Below are 18,258 nucleotides of genomic sequence, written 5' to 3'. Positions count from 1 at the left end.
ACTAGATGGAACCAAGGAAAAATGAGACTTTCTTTATCCTCCTGGGCCTCACACAGAATCCAAAGGAGCAGAAAGTCCTTTTTGTTATATTCTTGCTCTTCTACATTTTGACTGTGGTGGGCAACCTGCTCATTGTTGTGACTATAACTGTCAATAAGACCCTGAACTCACCGATGTACTTCTTTCTTGCTAGTTTATCATCTATAGACCTAATTTATTCTTCTTCAATTTCCCCCAGATTGATTTCAGACTTGTTCTTCGGATACAATACCATATCCTTTGAATCTTGCATGACCCAGCTCTTTACTGGGCACCTTTTCGGTGGGTCAGAGATCTCTCTTCTGCTGGTGATGTCCTATGACCGCTATGTGGCCATTTGTAAGCCCTTGCATTATTTGGTTATCATGAGGCAAAGGGTATGTGTTGTGCTACTGGTGGTGTCCTGTATTGGAGGTTTTCTGCACTCAGTTATTCAACTGAGCACTATTTATGGGCTCCCATTCTGTGGCCCCAATGTCATTGATCACTTTATGTGTGACATGTTCCCCTTGTTGAAACTCGTCTGCACTGACACCTATGTCATTGGCATCTTAGTGGTGGCCAATGGAGGACTGATGTGCATTATTTTTTTTCTGCTCTTACTCATGTCTTATGGAGTCATCTTTAACTCTCTAAAGAACCTGAGTCAGGAAGGGAGGTGGAAAGCCCTCCACACCTGTGGTTCCCACATCACTGTTGTTGTCTGCTTCTTTGTTCCTTGTATTTTCATATATGCAAGACCTGCCAAGACCTTTCCCATTGACAAATCATTGAGCGTGTTTTATACAACCATAAGCCCCATGCTGAACCCATTAATTTATAGTCTAAGAAATTCTGAGTTGACTAATGCTGTGAAGAAGCTCTGGAGAAAATCATATCATATTAAGTAGTAAATAAGTGCACTATACATCAAGAAAAGAGTAATTTAGCATTAGGGTCAATCTTCTTGGAATGTAAATGTCTTCACAAACTTGATGCAAACTTTAAAGGATTTGTGATCATTATAATTAAAAAAGATTCTAATAGTTTGTGCTACTTATAGTGGTTTCCTTTTTTACATTTTATAATGCCTTGTTTATCACTGCATCTAAAAACAAGTAATTCATTTAAAAAGGGAATCAATAAATAATATGTAATTTATTAGTCAATAAAATTTTTATAGAGTTACACTCATGTTTACTTAATTACTTATTTCCTTTTAATACATTCTAATTCTGTTTTATTTTAGGCATATTCTTTTTATTTTATCTTCATCATTTTATTGTAATTGTTAAAATATTTAATGCTGCACAGATTATAATCTTCTTCACTTTAATTTGCATTAGATATGATATTTTAAAGTAATGTTTAATTTTTAAAATAAAATGTTGAAAGTATAATGGATAAAAAGACATTTAAAATTGAATTTATGCAAAATGCAATATTGTAGAATAAACCTCCTACCCATCCCCTACCAGAGTCTCCTATTTCTTCCAGAGGCAGTCACTCTAGTCTCTTTCTAAAGTTCTTCAAGTAATAATCTTTGCAAAAATTAAGTATATTTGCATATATGTATTTGCCTTTATGACTCTATTTTTTGCATTTTTCTTCTCAGCCTCCTGAAAATCTTTATGTGCCAGTCTGTATAGGCCTAACTCTTTCTGTTTCCTCATCTGCTTAACTCTTCTACAAAGACATATTAAAATTGGTGTATCCAGGCCTCTTCATGTTGTCCTCAGTGTTTTTCTATGAGAAAATGTTCTGCAAGTAAACCTTATTGAAATTTTCTAAGTGTGAATTCTTAGAGGTGGCATTGCTGAGTCAATTGGTATATGTATTGAAATTGTTCATGTTCGTAGCATTGCTGAAATACCATTCATGACCTAGACCAAACTTACTGATCCCTTCAGTCTGGAAAGTACCTTTTGACCACATGCTGAACAACATATGCTTAATGAACCTTTATGATATATTAAAATTTTATTAAAGAAATTATTTCATTTGTATATTTTAGCTACAAATAAATAAATACACTTGAATTTTGGCATCCTTTTACCTTTGTAAAAGGATTTGTATTCCTTTTTAATGAATTGCCTATTAATGATTTTATGTATTATGTTTTATCACTGATCTTTTTCCATATTGGTTTTTATTATTTAATTGTATAATAAATTATCTCATTTATCTTGTATGAGGAGTTTTTTTTCTGTCTTGTGATTTATTTTTTTATTTTATACTGTGCATAATATTTTTGGCCTTGAAGAAATACCATTACATATATGTAATTAAATTGATAAATATTTTATGGTTTTAGGTCTTAGAATTTCCCAGTTTCAACATTATCTATATATTCTTCCACATGTTTTCAACATTTAATTTTAATATCTTTTTATTTCTTTATATTTTATATTTAAAAACTTTAAATCAACTACACTTCATTTTGGTGCAGAGTCAAGTATGGATTACATTTTAATTATTTTTCTGGATTGCTATTTTATAGATGCATTATTATTTTTCCCCCTGGCTTTGATATCCCAACTTTGTGTTTTATTTTATTTATTTATTTTGGAAGAAAATTTATAATTTTATTACAGTAAATATTCCCATTCTCTTAAATGATTTATCTCTCCATTTAAGTCATGTTTTAATTATCTTTTTTTTTCCATCCCATAACCCAACTTTGTGTTTTAATATATGACATTTCAGGGATCTCTTTATTCATGTTCCATTTAACACAGGATATAATTACTATGATTTAAAATATACTTTGATGTATCATAAGCCTAGGACTCTATTACTAGTCATTATCAGATCTGTTACTATTTTTTCATGTTCATGTTTTGAAATTAAATTTCAATAAGCTAGTATAGTAAAAACTACAACTGTTTGGTATTTTGCATAAGATTTGATTGAGAAAGAATTTGTACATTTAGAGAGCTGTGATTTCTTAACCACACACTGGGTAGGTCTCTCCTGGCAAGGCCAGCATGTCCCAAACTGCAGCGTTTACCTGCCCATAGGTGGGGTGAGAGACCAAGGGATTCTGGATCTGGTGCTCACCCTGGTGGGTAAAGATGGTTGTGGGTGGCTGGGGCCTGAGAGCTTCCTCTGGTAGCCAGGCTGCTGGTAGGTGAGGTTGTGTTCCTGCCCAACTAGCAGCCTAGGAGGGGCTCCCTAATACTGACATACACTGGCTGGTGGGAAGGACTGGGTCCTATCACTACAAAGCTTGGAGGAGGGTTCCAAAATGGAGCTTGCCAGCTATCCTAGGAGAGCTCCCCCAAAGGGCTGCTGCTTGCATCTACATCCCCAGAGTGAGTCTCAATTTCTCCCTGCTTCTCTAGGAGGCTCTGTAATATTATCATGCAAGTCTGACCCAAGCCCTTTTCAAATGACTGCTTCTGCCCACTTCCCAGTCTTCTGGCTCCTCCAAATGTCAGCCCCACTGGCCTTCGAAGGCAAATTATTTTGGTTCCTCATCCTCCAGGTACAGGGTTCCTTGACTAGGTATCTCAAAGTGGGGCTCAGACCCCTCCCATTTTGGTAGAGAATCATTGCAATTGTAATTATCCTCCTGTTTTTGTGTCTCCCATTTGGGAGTCTTGACACTATTGTCTCCTGCTTCCTGTTTTCTTGTAGTTCCTTTTTTTATGTTTTTGTTGTAGAGGAATTTTTTTTCCAGTCTTCTGGTCATTGTCATCAGTATTTGCTCTGTAAATAGTTGTCTTTTTGTATCCCCATGGGGGGAGGTGAGCTCAGCACTTTCCTACTCTGCCATGTAAATCACTACTTGATATATGTCTGCCTCAAGGCCAAAACCATGTTGCTGAGATTCCTATACATTTATAGTATGTTTTAGTTTCAGGAATAGGAAACCCCTGAATTTGTTCTTTTTCAAGATTCCTTTGGCTATATGAATTCCCTTGAGATTTAGTATGAATTTTAGGATGGATTTTTCTATTTCTGCAAAAAAAATTTTTTGAATTTTGATAATATTTAATTGAATATGTAGATCATCCTAGCTAATGTTGACATCTGAATATCATTAAGTATTCTGTAGAGTTTCCATTTTTGCTCAACAAATTATGAACAATCATGAGGATGCCAGTTGTTTCCCTGGCCTTCCACAGTGAGTTAAGAATATGGTGTGAGCTGTGGTGTAGGTCACAGACATGTCTTGAGACCTGTGTTGCTGTGTCTGTGGTGCAGGCTGGCAGGTTCAGTTTGATCCCTAGCCTGGATTCACCCATATGTGGCAGATGTGACCTTAAAAAGAAAAAAAATTAAGCCTCCCAGCACATGACAACCTTTTTATTTAGGTACAGCTTCTGTAACATCTTTCAGTGATATTTTGTAGTTTTCTCTGCAGAAGACTATTGCCTCTTTCTTTAGTTTACTCTTATTTTACTCATAAAAATTATTAGTGTATTTGGTTTACATTGTTTTGACAATAATTGTGTTCTTTTTGGTGCTTTTAAAAGTGGAAATTTTTCCTAATTTCTTCTTTGTGTTGTTCATTGCAGGCATAAAAATTTATCATTCTCTAATGATAAAAATCTCTCCAGGAGTTCCTGTCATGGTGCAGTGGTTAATGAATCCAACTAAGAACCATGAGGATTTGGGTTCAATCCCTGGTCTCGCTCAGTGGATTTAAGGATCCAGTGTTGCCATGAGCTGTGGTGTAGGTCACAAACATGGCTCAGATCCTGCATTGCTATGGCTCTGGTGTAGGCCAGTGGCTACAGCTCCGATTGACCCCTATCCTGGGAACCTCCATATACCACAGGAAGTGGCCCTTTAAAAGGCAAAAAGCCAAAAAAAAAAAAAACTCTCCAAAAATTGTGTACAGATGGAATGTACGTGAACATAATAAAGGCCATGCATAATGGTTCCACAGCTCACATTAATCTCAATATTGAAATGCTGAAATCTTTCCTATTAAAAATCAGAAACAAGAGGAATGCACACTCTTGTTACTTTTTCTGTTAACATATTAATAAAAGAAATTCCTTTGGATTATTATAATTTACTCATATAGATTATATCATCTCTGAAGTGAGATAATTTTATTTAATTAAATTTTACTTCATTTTACTGTCTGTAACAGTGCTTTTAATAGTAGCCATTTCTGATTTTTCAATTACTTAATGAATTTTATTACATTTATAGGTGTACAACAATCATTACAACCAAATTTGAAAGCAAGTACATCCCAAACCCTCAGTAGATCCCTGATCCCCCAATCTATCTCATTCATAAACCATTAGTTTTTCAAAGTCTGTGAGTCACTGTCCATTCTGCAAACCTAATCATCACATTTTAAGAAAGGCCTTCTCTGATTGCATTATCCAGAGTAGTATTCTTTGTCTAATTTCTGTAGCAGAACTCTATTTGTTATGGAATAAGCAGTGAATAAGTCTATACTTACCTTATTAAATTTTTCCTTTACTGTTTTGAGATCCATGTGGGAAGGAACTTTTATATGATTCCCTTCTCCTCCCCTACCCATCCACCTATTTATTAATTTCTGTGTTCTCACTCATAACACAGTTTCTTTAATTGATCATATACCTAAAATTTAAGAAAATAATAATTTAATAGATTAAAATATTTGTTATTTCTTCTAAATTTTGATAAAATGTTGTATATCTAACCAAATGTGAAGGCAGAATAAATTTAGTTATCAAATAAAAGGAAAGAAACCCTCACTGTGGCAGGTTGAGAAATGTCTGATTAATTCATCTAACTGAAACAAAATAACTGGGCTAGTATTTTTTCTTGACTGACAATGATCTCATCATGCTTCTAAAGCAATTTTTTTCTCTGTATTACATCTTTCACACTCTACTTATGTGATTTAACCTAGTAGTGTTTTTACATGTATGTGTACTTTTAAAATTTATGGAAAATCCCAGTGAATTTCATTAAGCATGACTCAGTCTTACACACATTCCAATACTAAGACTCAATGATAAATATGCTTAGAAGGGATAAAATGTCCAGTATCTTTGCCAATATCAGGAAAAAATGATATTCTTTTAAGAACCGACATAAAACTTTTAGGAGGTCCTTTGTTAGGTTTAAAGTATAGCATGGAGAAAAGAAAATCACAAGAATTTCTCTCAAAATATCAAGTCAACTCTGCTGGCACCATCAACATGGTAGAATGAGAAGGAATGCACAATTGAATGGTATTTTTCTATTTTGAAGTTAGACAATAGGTTACTAGAGACACATTTTCTTGGGAAATGCCTGGTAGCTGTCTTCCTATGTAAGCATGATTTCCTTGTCTTTTTGATAAATAATCCTTTAACATGGTATTTTTTTTTGTCTTTTTGTGTGTGCACCATGAAATTTCTTTTAAATTAGATATAGTGTAAGTAAAAACAATCTTCTGAGTAATCAGAAAAATCCATGGAGAAAATGAGCAGATATGTAAATGAATTAGAGTATTCCTCAAGGAATAATGCAGCCTTTTGCTCTCTGTTATCAGACTGGATAAAAGAAGAATTCCATATCCTTATGAGTGAGTTAAAAACTCATTCTTCAGATTGTGAACACATTTGCACAGATAAGACTAAGAATAAATAGTGGAAATCATGCTTCTGATGTGTGACTTTCCTTATTTGGTAAGAAATTAAATAACTTTAAAATAAGTCAAATTTAGATTCATTTTTAGGTACGGTGTTGTAGCTGCAGCCCTAATTCAACCCCTATCCCTGCAGGTGCAGCCATAAAAAGTTGATGTTCTTATTTATTGCTATCCAGAGCCTTGAACAAAACATATTATGCCCCTCATTCTGGAAAATATATTTTTTGACCACATTGCCAAAAACCAGTGCTTTATAAACATTTTTTGTATATGACAGTTTGATTAAAGAAATTTTGCTTCATTTTTATACTTTAATTAGAAAGACATCAAATTGACTTTGGTCTTTATTCACATTTTAAAAGTGATTTGTATTCCTTTTCATGAATCACCTACTAAGGAATTTTATGTTTTAATTGCTGAACTTTTTCCATAATGATTTTTATGTATTTATTTATTTTACAGCTGCACTCACAACATATAGAAGTTCCCAGGCTAGGTGTCAAATTGGACCTGCAGCTGCTGGTCTACAGCAATGCTGGAGCCAAGCTAGTTCTGCATCCTACACCACAGCTCATGAAAATGCTGGATCCTTAACCCACTAAGCCAGATCAGGGATCAAAGCAGCAAAGTCAAGGATAATTGTCAATTTCCTTACCACTGAGCCACAATAGGAACTCCTCCATAATGATTTTTATGATTTAATCACATACTAAGGAAGTTATTCCATTTACCATGTCTGTGGAATTATTATTTTATTCTAGCTCATTATTTGATTTTGTTGTTTCTGTAATGTGCAGAATATTTTGGTCAGGTAGAAATATATAATTAAATATATCAATATTTTGTGTCTTTTATGTCTTGCTTAGAAAGAATTTCCCTATTTTTTTTTTCCTTTTCCTTTTTCAGTCACACTTGTGGCATAGGGAAATTCCTGACTCAGGGATCGAATCTGAGCGGCATCTGTGATCTAAGCCACAGCTGCTGCAATGACATATCCTTAGCCCCTTTGCCACACTGGGAATCAAACTGGCAGCAGACACAATCTAAATCATTAACCCCCTGTGCCATAGCAGGAACTTCCAGAATTTCCCTATTTCAATGTTACCAAAATATTCTCCCATGTTTTTTCAACACTTAAAATTTAACTATTTTTGCTGTTTTATATTTAAATTTTTGAACCATCTACACTTTAATGTAAAGAGTTAAGTGGGGATTGAATTTTAATCATTTTTGAAGATGGCCATTTTTATAGATGAGTAATTATTTTTCCTCATTAGTTGATATCCCAACTTTGTATTCTAAAATATAGTCTATGTTTGGATAAAAATCATGTCTCTATTAACTCCCAGTGTTTTCTTTTTTACTCTTTACTCTTTTATTGTTTAACATGAAATATGATCAATTTTAAAATACATATTGAGGCATTCCCACTGTGGCTCAGCAGTAAGGATCTGGCATTGCCATGAGCAGTGGTGTAAGTTGTAGTTATGGCTTGGATTCCATGTTGCTGTGTCTGTGGCATAGGCTGGCAATTTCAGTTCCTTTTTGACCCTTAGCCCAGGAACTTCCACAGGTGTGGTCCTAAAAAATATATATAATAGGCATTGATATCTCATAGATCTAGGTCTCCTTTATTACTTTACATTATCAGAATTGTTTATTCTTGCACATTTATATTTAAAAATTAGTTTTCAATAAGCTAGTCTGGTAAAAAATACACATACTATTTTTGATAAGATTGATTGAGAAAAAATTTGTGTCTTTAGATAATTGTGAATTCTTATCCACAAACTGGGTAGCTATTTCCATTTAACACTTCTTCCTTTACATTCATAAAGAAGTAGCATATTTCATCAAAATTTTAATTTTTTTATTTTTTGGCTGATATTTTAAGTAGTTTCTTGTCTTCTATTAAATTTTCCAGTTGTCTGATATTTCAATGTAAGAGTTCTTTGTTTCTCTGTTTTACTCAAAACACAAACTTCACAGTATACTATTCATCATTTTTCATGAAAGTTCTGCAGGTATTGATTAATACCTATATAGTGTAATCAACATGTTAATCAATATTCAAAATGTTTCACCACCAAAACTATTTCCTCATGCCTCCTTGTAGCATCTCCTGTCTATACCTTGGAAAACAGTGGTCTTGGAAAACACTGACTCATTTCCATTCCTACAGTTTTGTCTTTTCATCCTCCAGCTTTATTGAAGTATAATTGAGAAATTATATATATTGTATATATTTGGAGTTCCTTCTGTGGCATAATTGATTATGAATCTGACTGCAGTTGCTTGGATTGCTGTAGAGGCACAGGTTCCATCCCAGGCCTGGCACAGTGGGTTAAAGAATCTGGCCTTGCCATAGCTGTGGCCTAGGCCTCAGCTAGGGCTTGGATTCAGTACCTGGCTAGGGAACTTCCATATGATGTGGGTGTGGCCACTAAAATAATTTTATGTATATAAATTGTATAATTTTACAGACATATATACTGTGAAATGATTACCACAACCAAGCTAAATCATACATCCCTCAACTCAGGTGAATACCTAGCATTTTATTCATTTTCTTCCATTGCAAATGGGATTATTTACAAATTTAACATGAAATTGCTTATAAATGGTTCATAGTTGATGTATGTAAGTGAAAATCATTTTTTGTTAATTTTCTATCTCATAGCTTTGTTGAATTTGCTTATTGTTCTAAGAATTTTTGGTGCTTTTTTTTGCATTTACTATATGTAAGATCACACCCAGTATTTTGTCTTTTAAATCTGGCTTCTTGTTCCTAGTATGATGCATTTGAAATTTATACATATTATTTATTTACCAGTAGTCCATTTCACTGCTGAGTAGTATTCTAAACTGTATCACCTGTTTATTTTTTTCTCTATTAAGAGATATTTTGATTGTTTCTAGCTATTTGAAATTGTGAATAAAACTTCTATAAATATTCATGTATAGGTTTTTGTAAAATCAAGGAAACAAACAAATAATATGAAATAATTATTTTCAAGACACTGGACTTCATAAGCAATTATCAGTGACCACTGAGCAATGGGAAAAAGTTGGGCTCTAGGATTTTTCTAGTTTATTACCTTCAAAATGTTTCTATGTTTTGGCACAGAGAGAGATACTCAGAAGATTCTGGTAGACTTCCTGAGTTGAGGAGATGATGTTGATTGAGGAGACCAGTGCACCAAGACAGCTAGAATTCTGATGTTATTTTAATTGCATATGATATACTTGGAGGACAGAAAGAGAGATTCAGAGAGATTGAGGGAGGGAATGTTGGGCATCTGGAGATGATCCCCATCAATTCATGGATTTGAGGAAACTACCAGAGGCTGGGGAAGATTTACCCAGATGGATTAGTTAGAAAGGTCCTTGGTGCTCACACTGGACCAGGAATAGTGCCTATTCTCACCAGATAGAAAACTGTGTGGTTCACAGGGTCAGTGCAGTAGGCTAAACACTAGAAAGATTTTGGATCAGTAGTGGTACATAATTAGCCCCTGACCAAACACTGTTCCAGACTTGCCTCATATACCATAAGAAGAAAAAAAAAATCTAAAAATAAAACATTCAAAGAAATCAAACTATTTTGCTTAGAATTTTGTGTTTATGTTGATGTGAGATATCAATTTGATTATTTTTGTTTTGATGCCTTTATTTCATTCTAGTATAAGGGTTATGATGCATACATAAAATGAGTCAGGGAGTATAATAATTTCCTCCCATCTCTAATATTATTTAGGTAGGATTGGTACTATTCCTTGTTTAATTTTTGTATAGAATTCATTAGTAAAGCTATATGGGAATAGAATTCTGTTTGGGAAGGGAAGGATTCCCAATAATTAATTGTATTGTGTAGTAGATTATTCTAGTTTTACATTATTTTATTAGTGTGTTTATTTAGAAAGTTGTGTTTTTCAGAGCAGTGACAATTCATTTAGTTGGCAAGTATACTGTCATAAATTCATTTATCATATCCTTTATTATATTTCTTAGATCTGTAGGATCTGCAGTGATGACATTCTCTTGATTCCTGATTCTGATAATTTATTTTTTCTCTATTTTTATAAATCCATTTTGCTAGGAGCTTATAAATTTTATTAAATTTTCATTGAACCAATTCCTGGATTCATAGGTTTCCATATGATTCATATGTTGCTTTTAAAGCTGGATAATAAAACATATGAATCCAGGAATTGGTTCAATGAAAATTTAATATGTATATATAGTATTTTTAGGTCCACACCTGTGGCATATGGAAGTTCTTGGGTGGGAGACAAATTGGAGCTGTAGCTGCCACAGCTATAGCAATGCCAGATCCAGGCTGCATCTGTGACTCACACTACAGCTCACAATGATGCTGGATCCTTAACTCACTGAGTGAGGCCAGAGATCAAACCCATGTCCTCATGGATACTAGTTTGGTTCATTACTGCTGAGCCACAATAGGAACTCCTCAATCAATATTTATTTCAGTGATTTCTTACTTCTATATCCTATTTCTATGCTATAATGTTTTCTATCCTTATTTTACTTTTATTTTTCTTGCTTTTTGATATGAAAGCTTGGTCATTTCTTAAAATATTTCTTGTTTTCTAATACTTGCTTTTAAAGCTGGAAATGTCTCTCTAACCACTCCTTTAGCTGTACTTAGTTAATTTACATATGAAACTATGTAGCACATTATATGTAGTTTATGTATATAATTCATAGATTTTTAAATATATGTTACATGCATATACCATTATATTTCTCTTGAAAATTTATTTTTCAAAATGTTCATGGGTAAATTAGACTTGTGTTGCTTAATTTGTAAATAGTGAGAAAATATTAAAATTTTGTTATCAGTTTCTAGTTGAATAACATTTTAATGTTATATATATAACATTTCATATGTAAGTATATATACACATATATATATATACACACACACATCTCTCTATTCCTATAGATAGATAGATATAGTATGTATGATTAAAGCACTTTGAAATTTATTGCAACATCTTTTGTGACCTAGTGTATTTTTTTTTGGTGAATCCTCCATGAGCAGCACTTTGAGATAAATAGAACAGTCCCACAACTGTTTCTCTATTTCACTCTCACACAAACACAAATTCTATCAACTTGCCTGTTTGAAACTCTGTGATAAATTATATGACAAACTATCTACATTAGGAACAAGTTTTAAATGATTTGTTCTGAAATTAAAATTCATCATCTTCTGGAAATCAGGTCAGATGTCATCTGCAAAGACAAATCTTAAACAGTTTTGCCTATTTTGAAGGTAATGATTTAAACAAGAGCTTTTTTACATATTTCATTTATGCCCAGACTGAGCTTTTCCCTTTTGGTGATTTGGCCTCTATTTATTCTTTTAAGATTTCCCTCCAGAGCATAGGGTTCTGTAAGTCCTGTTCTACAAGGTGATTTATCATGGTGGCATCTCTGGAGATAAAGACTCTGCCCTCCAAATTATGACTAAGGTCCCTAAGAATTTAATTAGATAAGAATCACCCTTGGAGATGCCCCAAGTGAATAACTCAATAACATGAGCTGCAGTTAGCTGTAGATAAAGTGTTTTGCAGTCTTTTGCCCTTATCTCAGAGAGTATTTGCCTATGCCAGTAACGACTTGACTGGCTTTTTCACAAATTAAAATGATTGACTCAAAACAATAGAGTATGTATACAAAATTATTCTTCATCCTCCAAGAAACCCAAAGTTCAACAATATGTAATGAAGACCAGATAGTATAACTGGTTGAGAATCAAAATGTGGCAAAGGCTATTTCAATATTTTGATTTTATTGGTAAAACACGAATAGCATTTTTTATCTAAAAAATTCATCCAAAATTTACAATTTTCCCTCTAATCAAAATGTTGATTGAACATTTGTTTGTTAATAGGATAAATTCTGCTAGCCATGAATATTCTTAATCTCTGTTCACAATCAAGATTCAAATTTCTTCACATAAAAGGACATTCATATTCATTTTTAAAATTCTCAAAAATTTGAAAGGTCATATTTTTCTGAAAGAATGACATAAATCAGATTTGCTGCAAGCATGGAAACAGTTCAAGGTCCAGTGATGGTGCATATATCCATCCCTTTATTGATTTTGAGATGGCATCTGTGCATGAAGGACAAAGGAGAAGCCATCACCACCAAGAATGTGGCTTGAATATCTGTCTCCTTATGTAGAAAACCCAGGAACTGTATATATACATAAGATTCTGAACTAGGGTTTACATTTTGCAGGAGTTCATTGGTGGTGTGAGAGTTCATCCTTTTAAATGTTCCTCTGTCTGACCCTCATGATCAGCCAAGTTAGTTTGTGATTGCTAAGATATGTGGAAATCAACTCTATGATGTAGTACTCTCTTTGAATATTTTCATATTTAAAGATCCAGAATAAATTTACCTTCTCTAACATCAGGTATACTTAGAAACTAATTTCAAGTGTAACCATTTGGGGATATTTTAACTGGCAGATGTTTCTAAATATCATGATATTTTCAATTGATATGTTCTCTAAGAATTTCTTGTTAATCTTTTAAAATCTAGAACGTGATGTGACATCTATAGCTCTTGACCGACTGACTTTCTAATTCTGTAGTAAGCAGGCCATTGCTACAATTCTTATTTTTTTTGTTCACACCTGAGTTTCAGCATCCCATTATGTTTCTTGGCAATTTAGATGTTTTTTATCTTTAATTGTTTTGTTTAAATGTTTTATATATTAATATATAAAACATTTAAACAAACATTTAAACAAACATTTAAACATTTAAACAAATTATATATATATATAATTAGGGCCACAGCATGGGGTGAATTGGAGCTACATCTGCCACCCTACACCGCAGCCACAGCAACGTGGAATCCAAGCCACCTCTGCAACCTACACCACTTAGGCACACCACTTAGGCCAGGGCGCAAACCCAAATCCTCAAGGATACTAGTTGGGTTTGTTACCACTGAGCCACAACAGGAACACCCTATATTTTTATTTATATTTTTAATTTGTTATTTGCTTAGTGGTCTTAATCTACTTTAGATATTAACTCTATTTAAACACTCTACAGTGTAAATTTTTTCCCCAAACTACTTTTGTCTATTGACAATGTGATATCTGTTCCTAAATCCTTAAAAAGTTTTCAAATTTCCAAAGATACCTATTTGGGATTTCATTGATTGATTAAGAAGACTCTTCTACCCCTTAAACGTAGCACATCATCTCCTTTATTAACTGGGAAAGTAAGTATGAAGGAAATCCTGCTTTAATCTTTTTATTAAAGATTTGATGAATTTTTTTGTATAAATTATTAGCAATTTGTACAATTTAATTAGCTTCCAGGTGGCAATCTAGTTGTGGAAACTCATGTATTTAATAATGTGTCCTTGGAATTCCCGTCATGGCACAGTGGAAATGAATCTGACTAGGAAACATGAAGTTGTGGGTTCGATCCCTGGCCTAGCTCAGAGGATAAAGGATCCAGCATTGCTGTGAGCTGTGGTGTAAGTCGCATATGCGGCTTGGATCTAGTGTTGCTGTGGCTGTGGCATAGGCCAGCAGTTACAGCTCTGATTAGACTCCTAGCCTGGGAACGTCCATATGTCATGGGTGCAGCCCTTAAAAAAAAAAAAGACAAAAAGACTAATAATGTGTCCTTTTCCCACATATGTATCTAATTACTTGCCTTTCCATTAAAGTGTAAGATTTTTGAGGTTGGGATCATGTTTTGAGCAGCTTTGTATTATAATATCTGAATGTACTGGAATGTGATAAACCACAATTCCTATTGCTTGAATGAATAAACAAATCAACCTAAGCTTTCAGGAAGTCACTGGTAATTATTACATTTATACGTAATTTTGTACTGATCTCTGAAATAAAACATAGAGAAGAAACTATGGAACAAAGGAACAATGTAAATGAATTTGTCCTCTTGGGGCCCACCCAGAGCACCCAGGGTCAGAAAATATTCTTTGTCCTGTTCTTGCTCATCTACATTGTGACAATGGTGGGCAACATACTCATTGTCATGACTGCGAGGATCAGCCCAACTCTGGATGCTCCTATGTACTACTTTCTTGGATACTTATCTTTTATGGATGCTGTTTTTCTACTACAGTCACACCAAATGTGATTATAGACTTACTCTATGAGAAGAGAACCATTTCCTACCTAGCTTGCATGACCTAGCTTTTTATAGGGCACTTATTTGGTGGTGCTGAGACAATACTTCTGGTGGTCATGGCCTATGATCATTATGTGGCCATCTGCAAACTCTTGCATTATTTGCATTATATCCCTACTGCTTCATTATCTTTTGCTGGTCCAGAGCTTCTTCATGGCATTTTTCATCTCTCCATTTCTCTCCATAATGCAAGGGTTTGCAGATGGCCACATAGTGATCATGAATGAGCAGGTGTGTGTTCTGCTGCTGCTGTTGGCCTGGGTTGGTGGGTTTCTACATGCTGTAGTCCAGCTTCTCTTTGTTTACAACCTTCCCTTCTGTGGTCCCAATGGCACTGACCACTTCATCTGTGACATGTACGCCTTGTTAGAACTTGCCTGCACTGACTCCTACATCATTGGCCTCACTGAGGTTGTCAATGATGGGGCAATCTGTGTAGTCATCTTTATGCACTTACTCATCTTTTATGGGGTCATTTCTGCACTCCCTGAAGAATCTCAGTCAAAAAAGGAGGCACAAAGCTTTATCCACCTGTGGCTCTCACATTATTGTTGTGGTCCTGTACTTTGTGCCCTGTATTTTTATGTATGTGAAACCTCCTTCTACCCTGCCCAGTGATAAATCCTTGACGGAGTTTTACACTATTATTGCTCCTGTGTTGAACCCTTTAATTTATACTCTGAGAAATGGAGAGATGAAAAGTGCCATGAAGAAGCTCTGGACCAGCAAAAGATAATGAAGCAGTAGGGACATACATCACCTATTTTCAAAGGAGAATTGCTATTTCCAGGAAGGCTATGCATGATTATTTAACTGCAGTAAATTTCTGCTCAGGTTTAATAAGGTGGACATACTGAAGACATTTATTGTGTGAATAATTCCAATGATCAAAACATACTTTTAAGATGTTCATAATTTTATAATTTAAAGTATGTATTTTATTTGAAAAAAATTTTAAGGTTTTCACAATTTCTTATGAAAATATATACAGTTTTGTTTGTAAATGTCTATGTTGAGGTACTGATTTTGTTTCATGTGATAAGGCATGTTATGGAGTTATTACTGTAAATTTTTAGTGGAAGTTTTTCTTATGTTTCTCTTTTAAATATTGTAATAGTTTCAGAATTAATAGGTTTATTACATATATTACAAAAATAAAATAATACATAAGACATAAAATCTTGGTTTACACCTCCCCGCACTGATAGCCCACCCATACTAATATTTTTGTACCTGGAGGCATCCAGCATTTCTGCCCAGCAGTTCAATCATACAGGGCAGCTGGCCCCCTTCATCCTCCCCAGGCAAGAGGGGGTAACAAGTCAGGAGCTCCACTAGGATAGAGTCCAGGCTCTACGTAGATAGACATGCTATACCTGGCATCGAGGATCACTTGCGGGCCTGGTAAAAATGGGACTGGATGTACATGTCGACCTGCTGATGTTGGTAACAACTGGAGACAAAATCAATCGCTTTAATCCCACTTCAACCCTGCTGCTTTAATAAAATGTTCTCAGGCTTCAGGTCACAGTGAATTATCCTGTTTTTGTGCAGAGTGTCCAGGCACTGCAGGATGAAGTGGGCAAACCTGCCAACCAAAGGCAGGCTGAAGCCCTGAAACTTTTTCTTCTTAATGAGCTCCTAGAGGTTCATGATCAGCAGCTCTACTGTCATGCAGATGTGGCTGTGGAAGGGGAAGTTCTCTAGCATGTGTATGATGTTCATGGTGTTGTCCTTGTCCTGCTTCTGCAGGTAATCCAGGATGTGGAACTCCTCAGCTGCCTCCTGGTGGAAGTGCTTCTAGTTCCACACCATCTTCAGGGCCACATGCTGGTGGACTTTGTGGTGGTAAGAGTGACCACCTGCCCAAAGCTCCCCTCCCAATAACCTTGAGCACCTCATACCTGTAAGCCATAGGATTGTGGTGCACCTGCATATAACATCCCTGGTCATCATCATAGCTACTGTTGTTGGGCCTGCCTTGGTGCTTCTTTGCCTTGGACCAAAGAAATGTATTTCAGGGTAGCTGAAAATCTCATGGTGTTCAAAGCTGATTAGCTTTTGCATATACTGCTTCATTGCTTGCTTGGGTGCCATGGGGGTGGCTTTCATCTTCCCTATGCCTTCCAGAGACTTCATAGAGGTAGAGCTCCCCTGCCATCTGTGGATGCTCTCCAGCTGCCACTCTGATACCACTAGCAACCTTGTTTTGCTCACTGTTGTAAGCCCATTTTGTTGTATCCTGAGCACCATCTGTCTGCTGCTCTTAGGCTCAAACAGCTGCTGAACATGGATCTGCCCGTGGCTATGGCTGCCCAAGTATAGGTGATCATTCATTGTGTGTTTACTGTGGGCCAGTTGTGGGCTGTGTCAGCAGTGTTGCTGGCCAGGAGAGGTGGCAAGGCAATGGGGGAGGGTGGGCTGCTCCCCACTCCACTCCATGTGGCCCCTGTGCCAAGCCCTGGGGAAGCCTGAAACTGATGCACTGTCCCCTCTTCTGCCTGGCAGCTGTGCAAGAGATGAAACAAAAGAGGGTCAAGGGGAAGAAAGTCACCCAGACCCTGTGGCCCTTCCCCACCTCTCTGGGCTGTGGAGCCAGCTCTCCCCAGGGCAGAGCCAGGATGGAAAACTCTGGCTTCCAGGGAGCAGTGGGTAGGTGGACCCACTGACAGGGCTCTGGTAGCTTCAAAGTTAAGTGGGGCCCCTAGTGCAGGTAAGTTCATGACCCCACAGGGAAGCTGGGCAGGATTAGGCCAGGCCGGTAGCACCCTTTTCTGACCTCTGCAGGCCAGGAGGGGCAGATGGACTGTCAGCCTGGGCACCACCACCTAGCCCAGCCTGGGGTGGAGGAGGCCTGGGAGGGCTCCCACCAGGAAAGCTCAAAGGAGACCCTGCCCACATGCAAAAATAAGCAAAGCCCAGGGGAGGGTGAGCAATCCTCCCCAGGGTCCCTGCAGCTGCCCCACTGGCTGTGCATACTTTGTTCAAGGTTCTGTGGGCAGCATGGGCCTGTGCCACAGGGGCTGGCCTTGGGCTGTTATGGGTCTCTGGGGTGGGCTCTCATGGGGGGTTAGGGTCCAGGCTTCCTTTCTGGTCAGGTAGGCACCCAGAGCAGCAGTGGAAAGTTTCCTGTTAACATGGCCACTGGAGAGGAAAATGTATCTCAGGGGCATCATCTCTGCTGCTGCTGCTGCTACTTCTCAGTGGTGCCACCATGGCCACCCCCAGGTGGCTCCTCTGTAAGATCTCCAGCACCCTGACACCTAGCGTTAGCTACAGCCAGCCACATACAATCATCTTCATCCCCTCAACCCAACCTCAGCTGGGAGCCCTACATTCTCCTTGCCACTGCATGTTCCTATTCTTGCTCAGGTGGCACCACCTGGCCCATTCACATGCCTCACCCTCCCTGGCATGCTGTAGGCCTTGCTC

General features: G+C 36.4%; 1 protein-coding gene and 2 pseudogenes across 1 annotated transcript; 2 read left to right on the top strand and 1 right to left on the bottom strand.

The window, feature by feature from the left end:
• Positions 1-5: 5 nt before the first annotated feature.
• Positions 6-929, top strand: LOC110258173 (olfactory receptor 4A47-like). The gene has a single exon (XM_021081357.1). It carries the CDS (start codon positions 6-8, stop codon positions 927-929), a length of 924 nt encoding a protein of 307 aa, XP_020937016.1.
• A 13,609-nt stretch (positions 930-14,538) lies between these two features.
• LOC110258172 lies at positions 14,539-15,562 on the top strand (annotated as a pseudogene).
• A 482-nt stretch (positions 15,563-16,044) lies between these two features.
• On the bottom strand, positions 16,045-17,294 carry LOC110258171 (annotated as a pseudogene).
• Positions 17,295-18,258: the final 964 nt, after the last annotated feature.

This window comes from Sus scrofa, unplaced genomic scaffold, assembly GCF_000003025.6.
Source record: "Sus scrofa isolate TJ Tabasco breed Duroc unplaced genomic scaffold, Sscrofa11.1 Contig1471, whole genome shotgun sequence".
Taxonomy (NCBI): Eukaryota; Metazoa; Chordata; class Mammalia; order Artiodactyla; family Suidae; genus Sus; species Sus scrofa.
The sequence above is the reverse complement of the archived record's forward strand: the minus strand, read 5'-3'. Positions and strand labels throughout refer to the sequence as shown.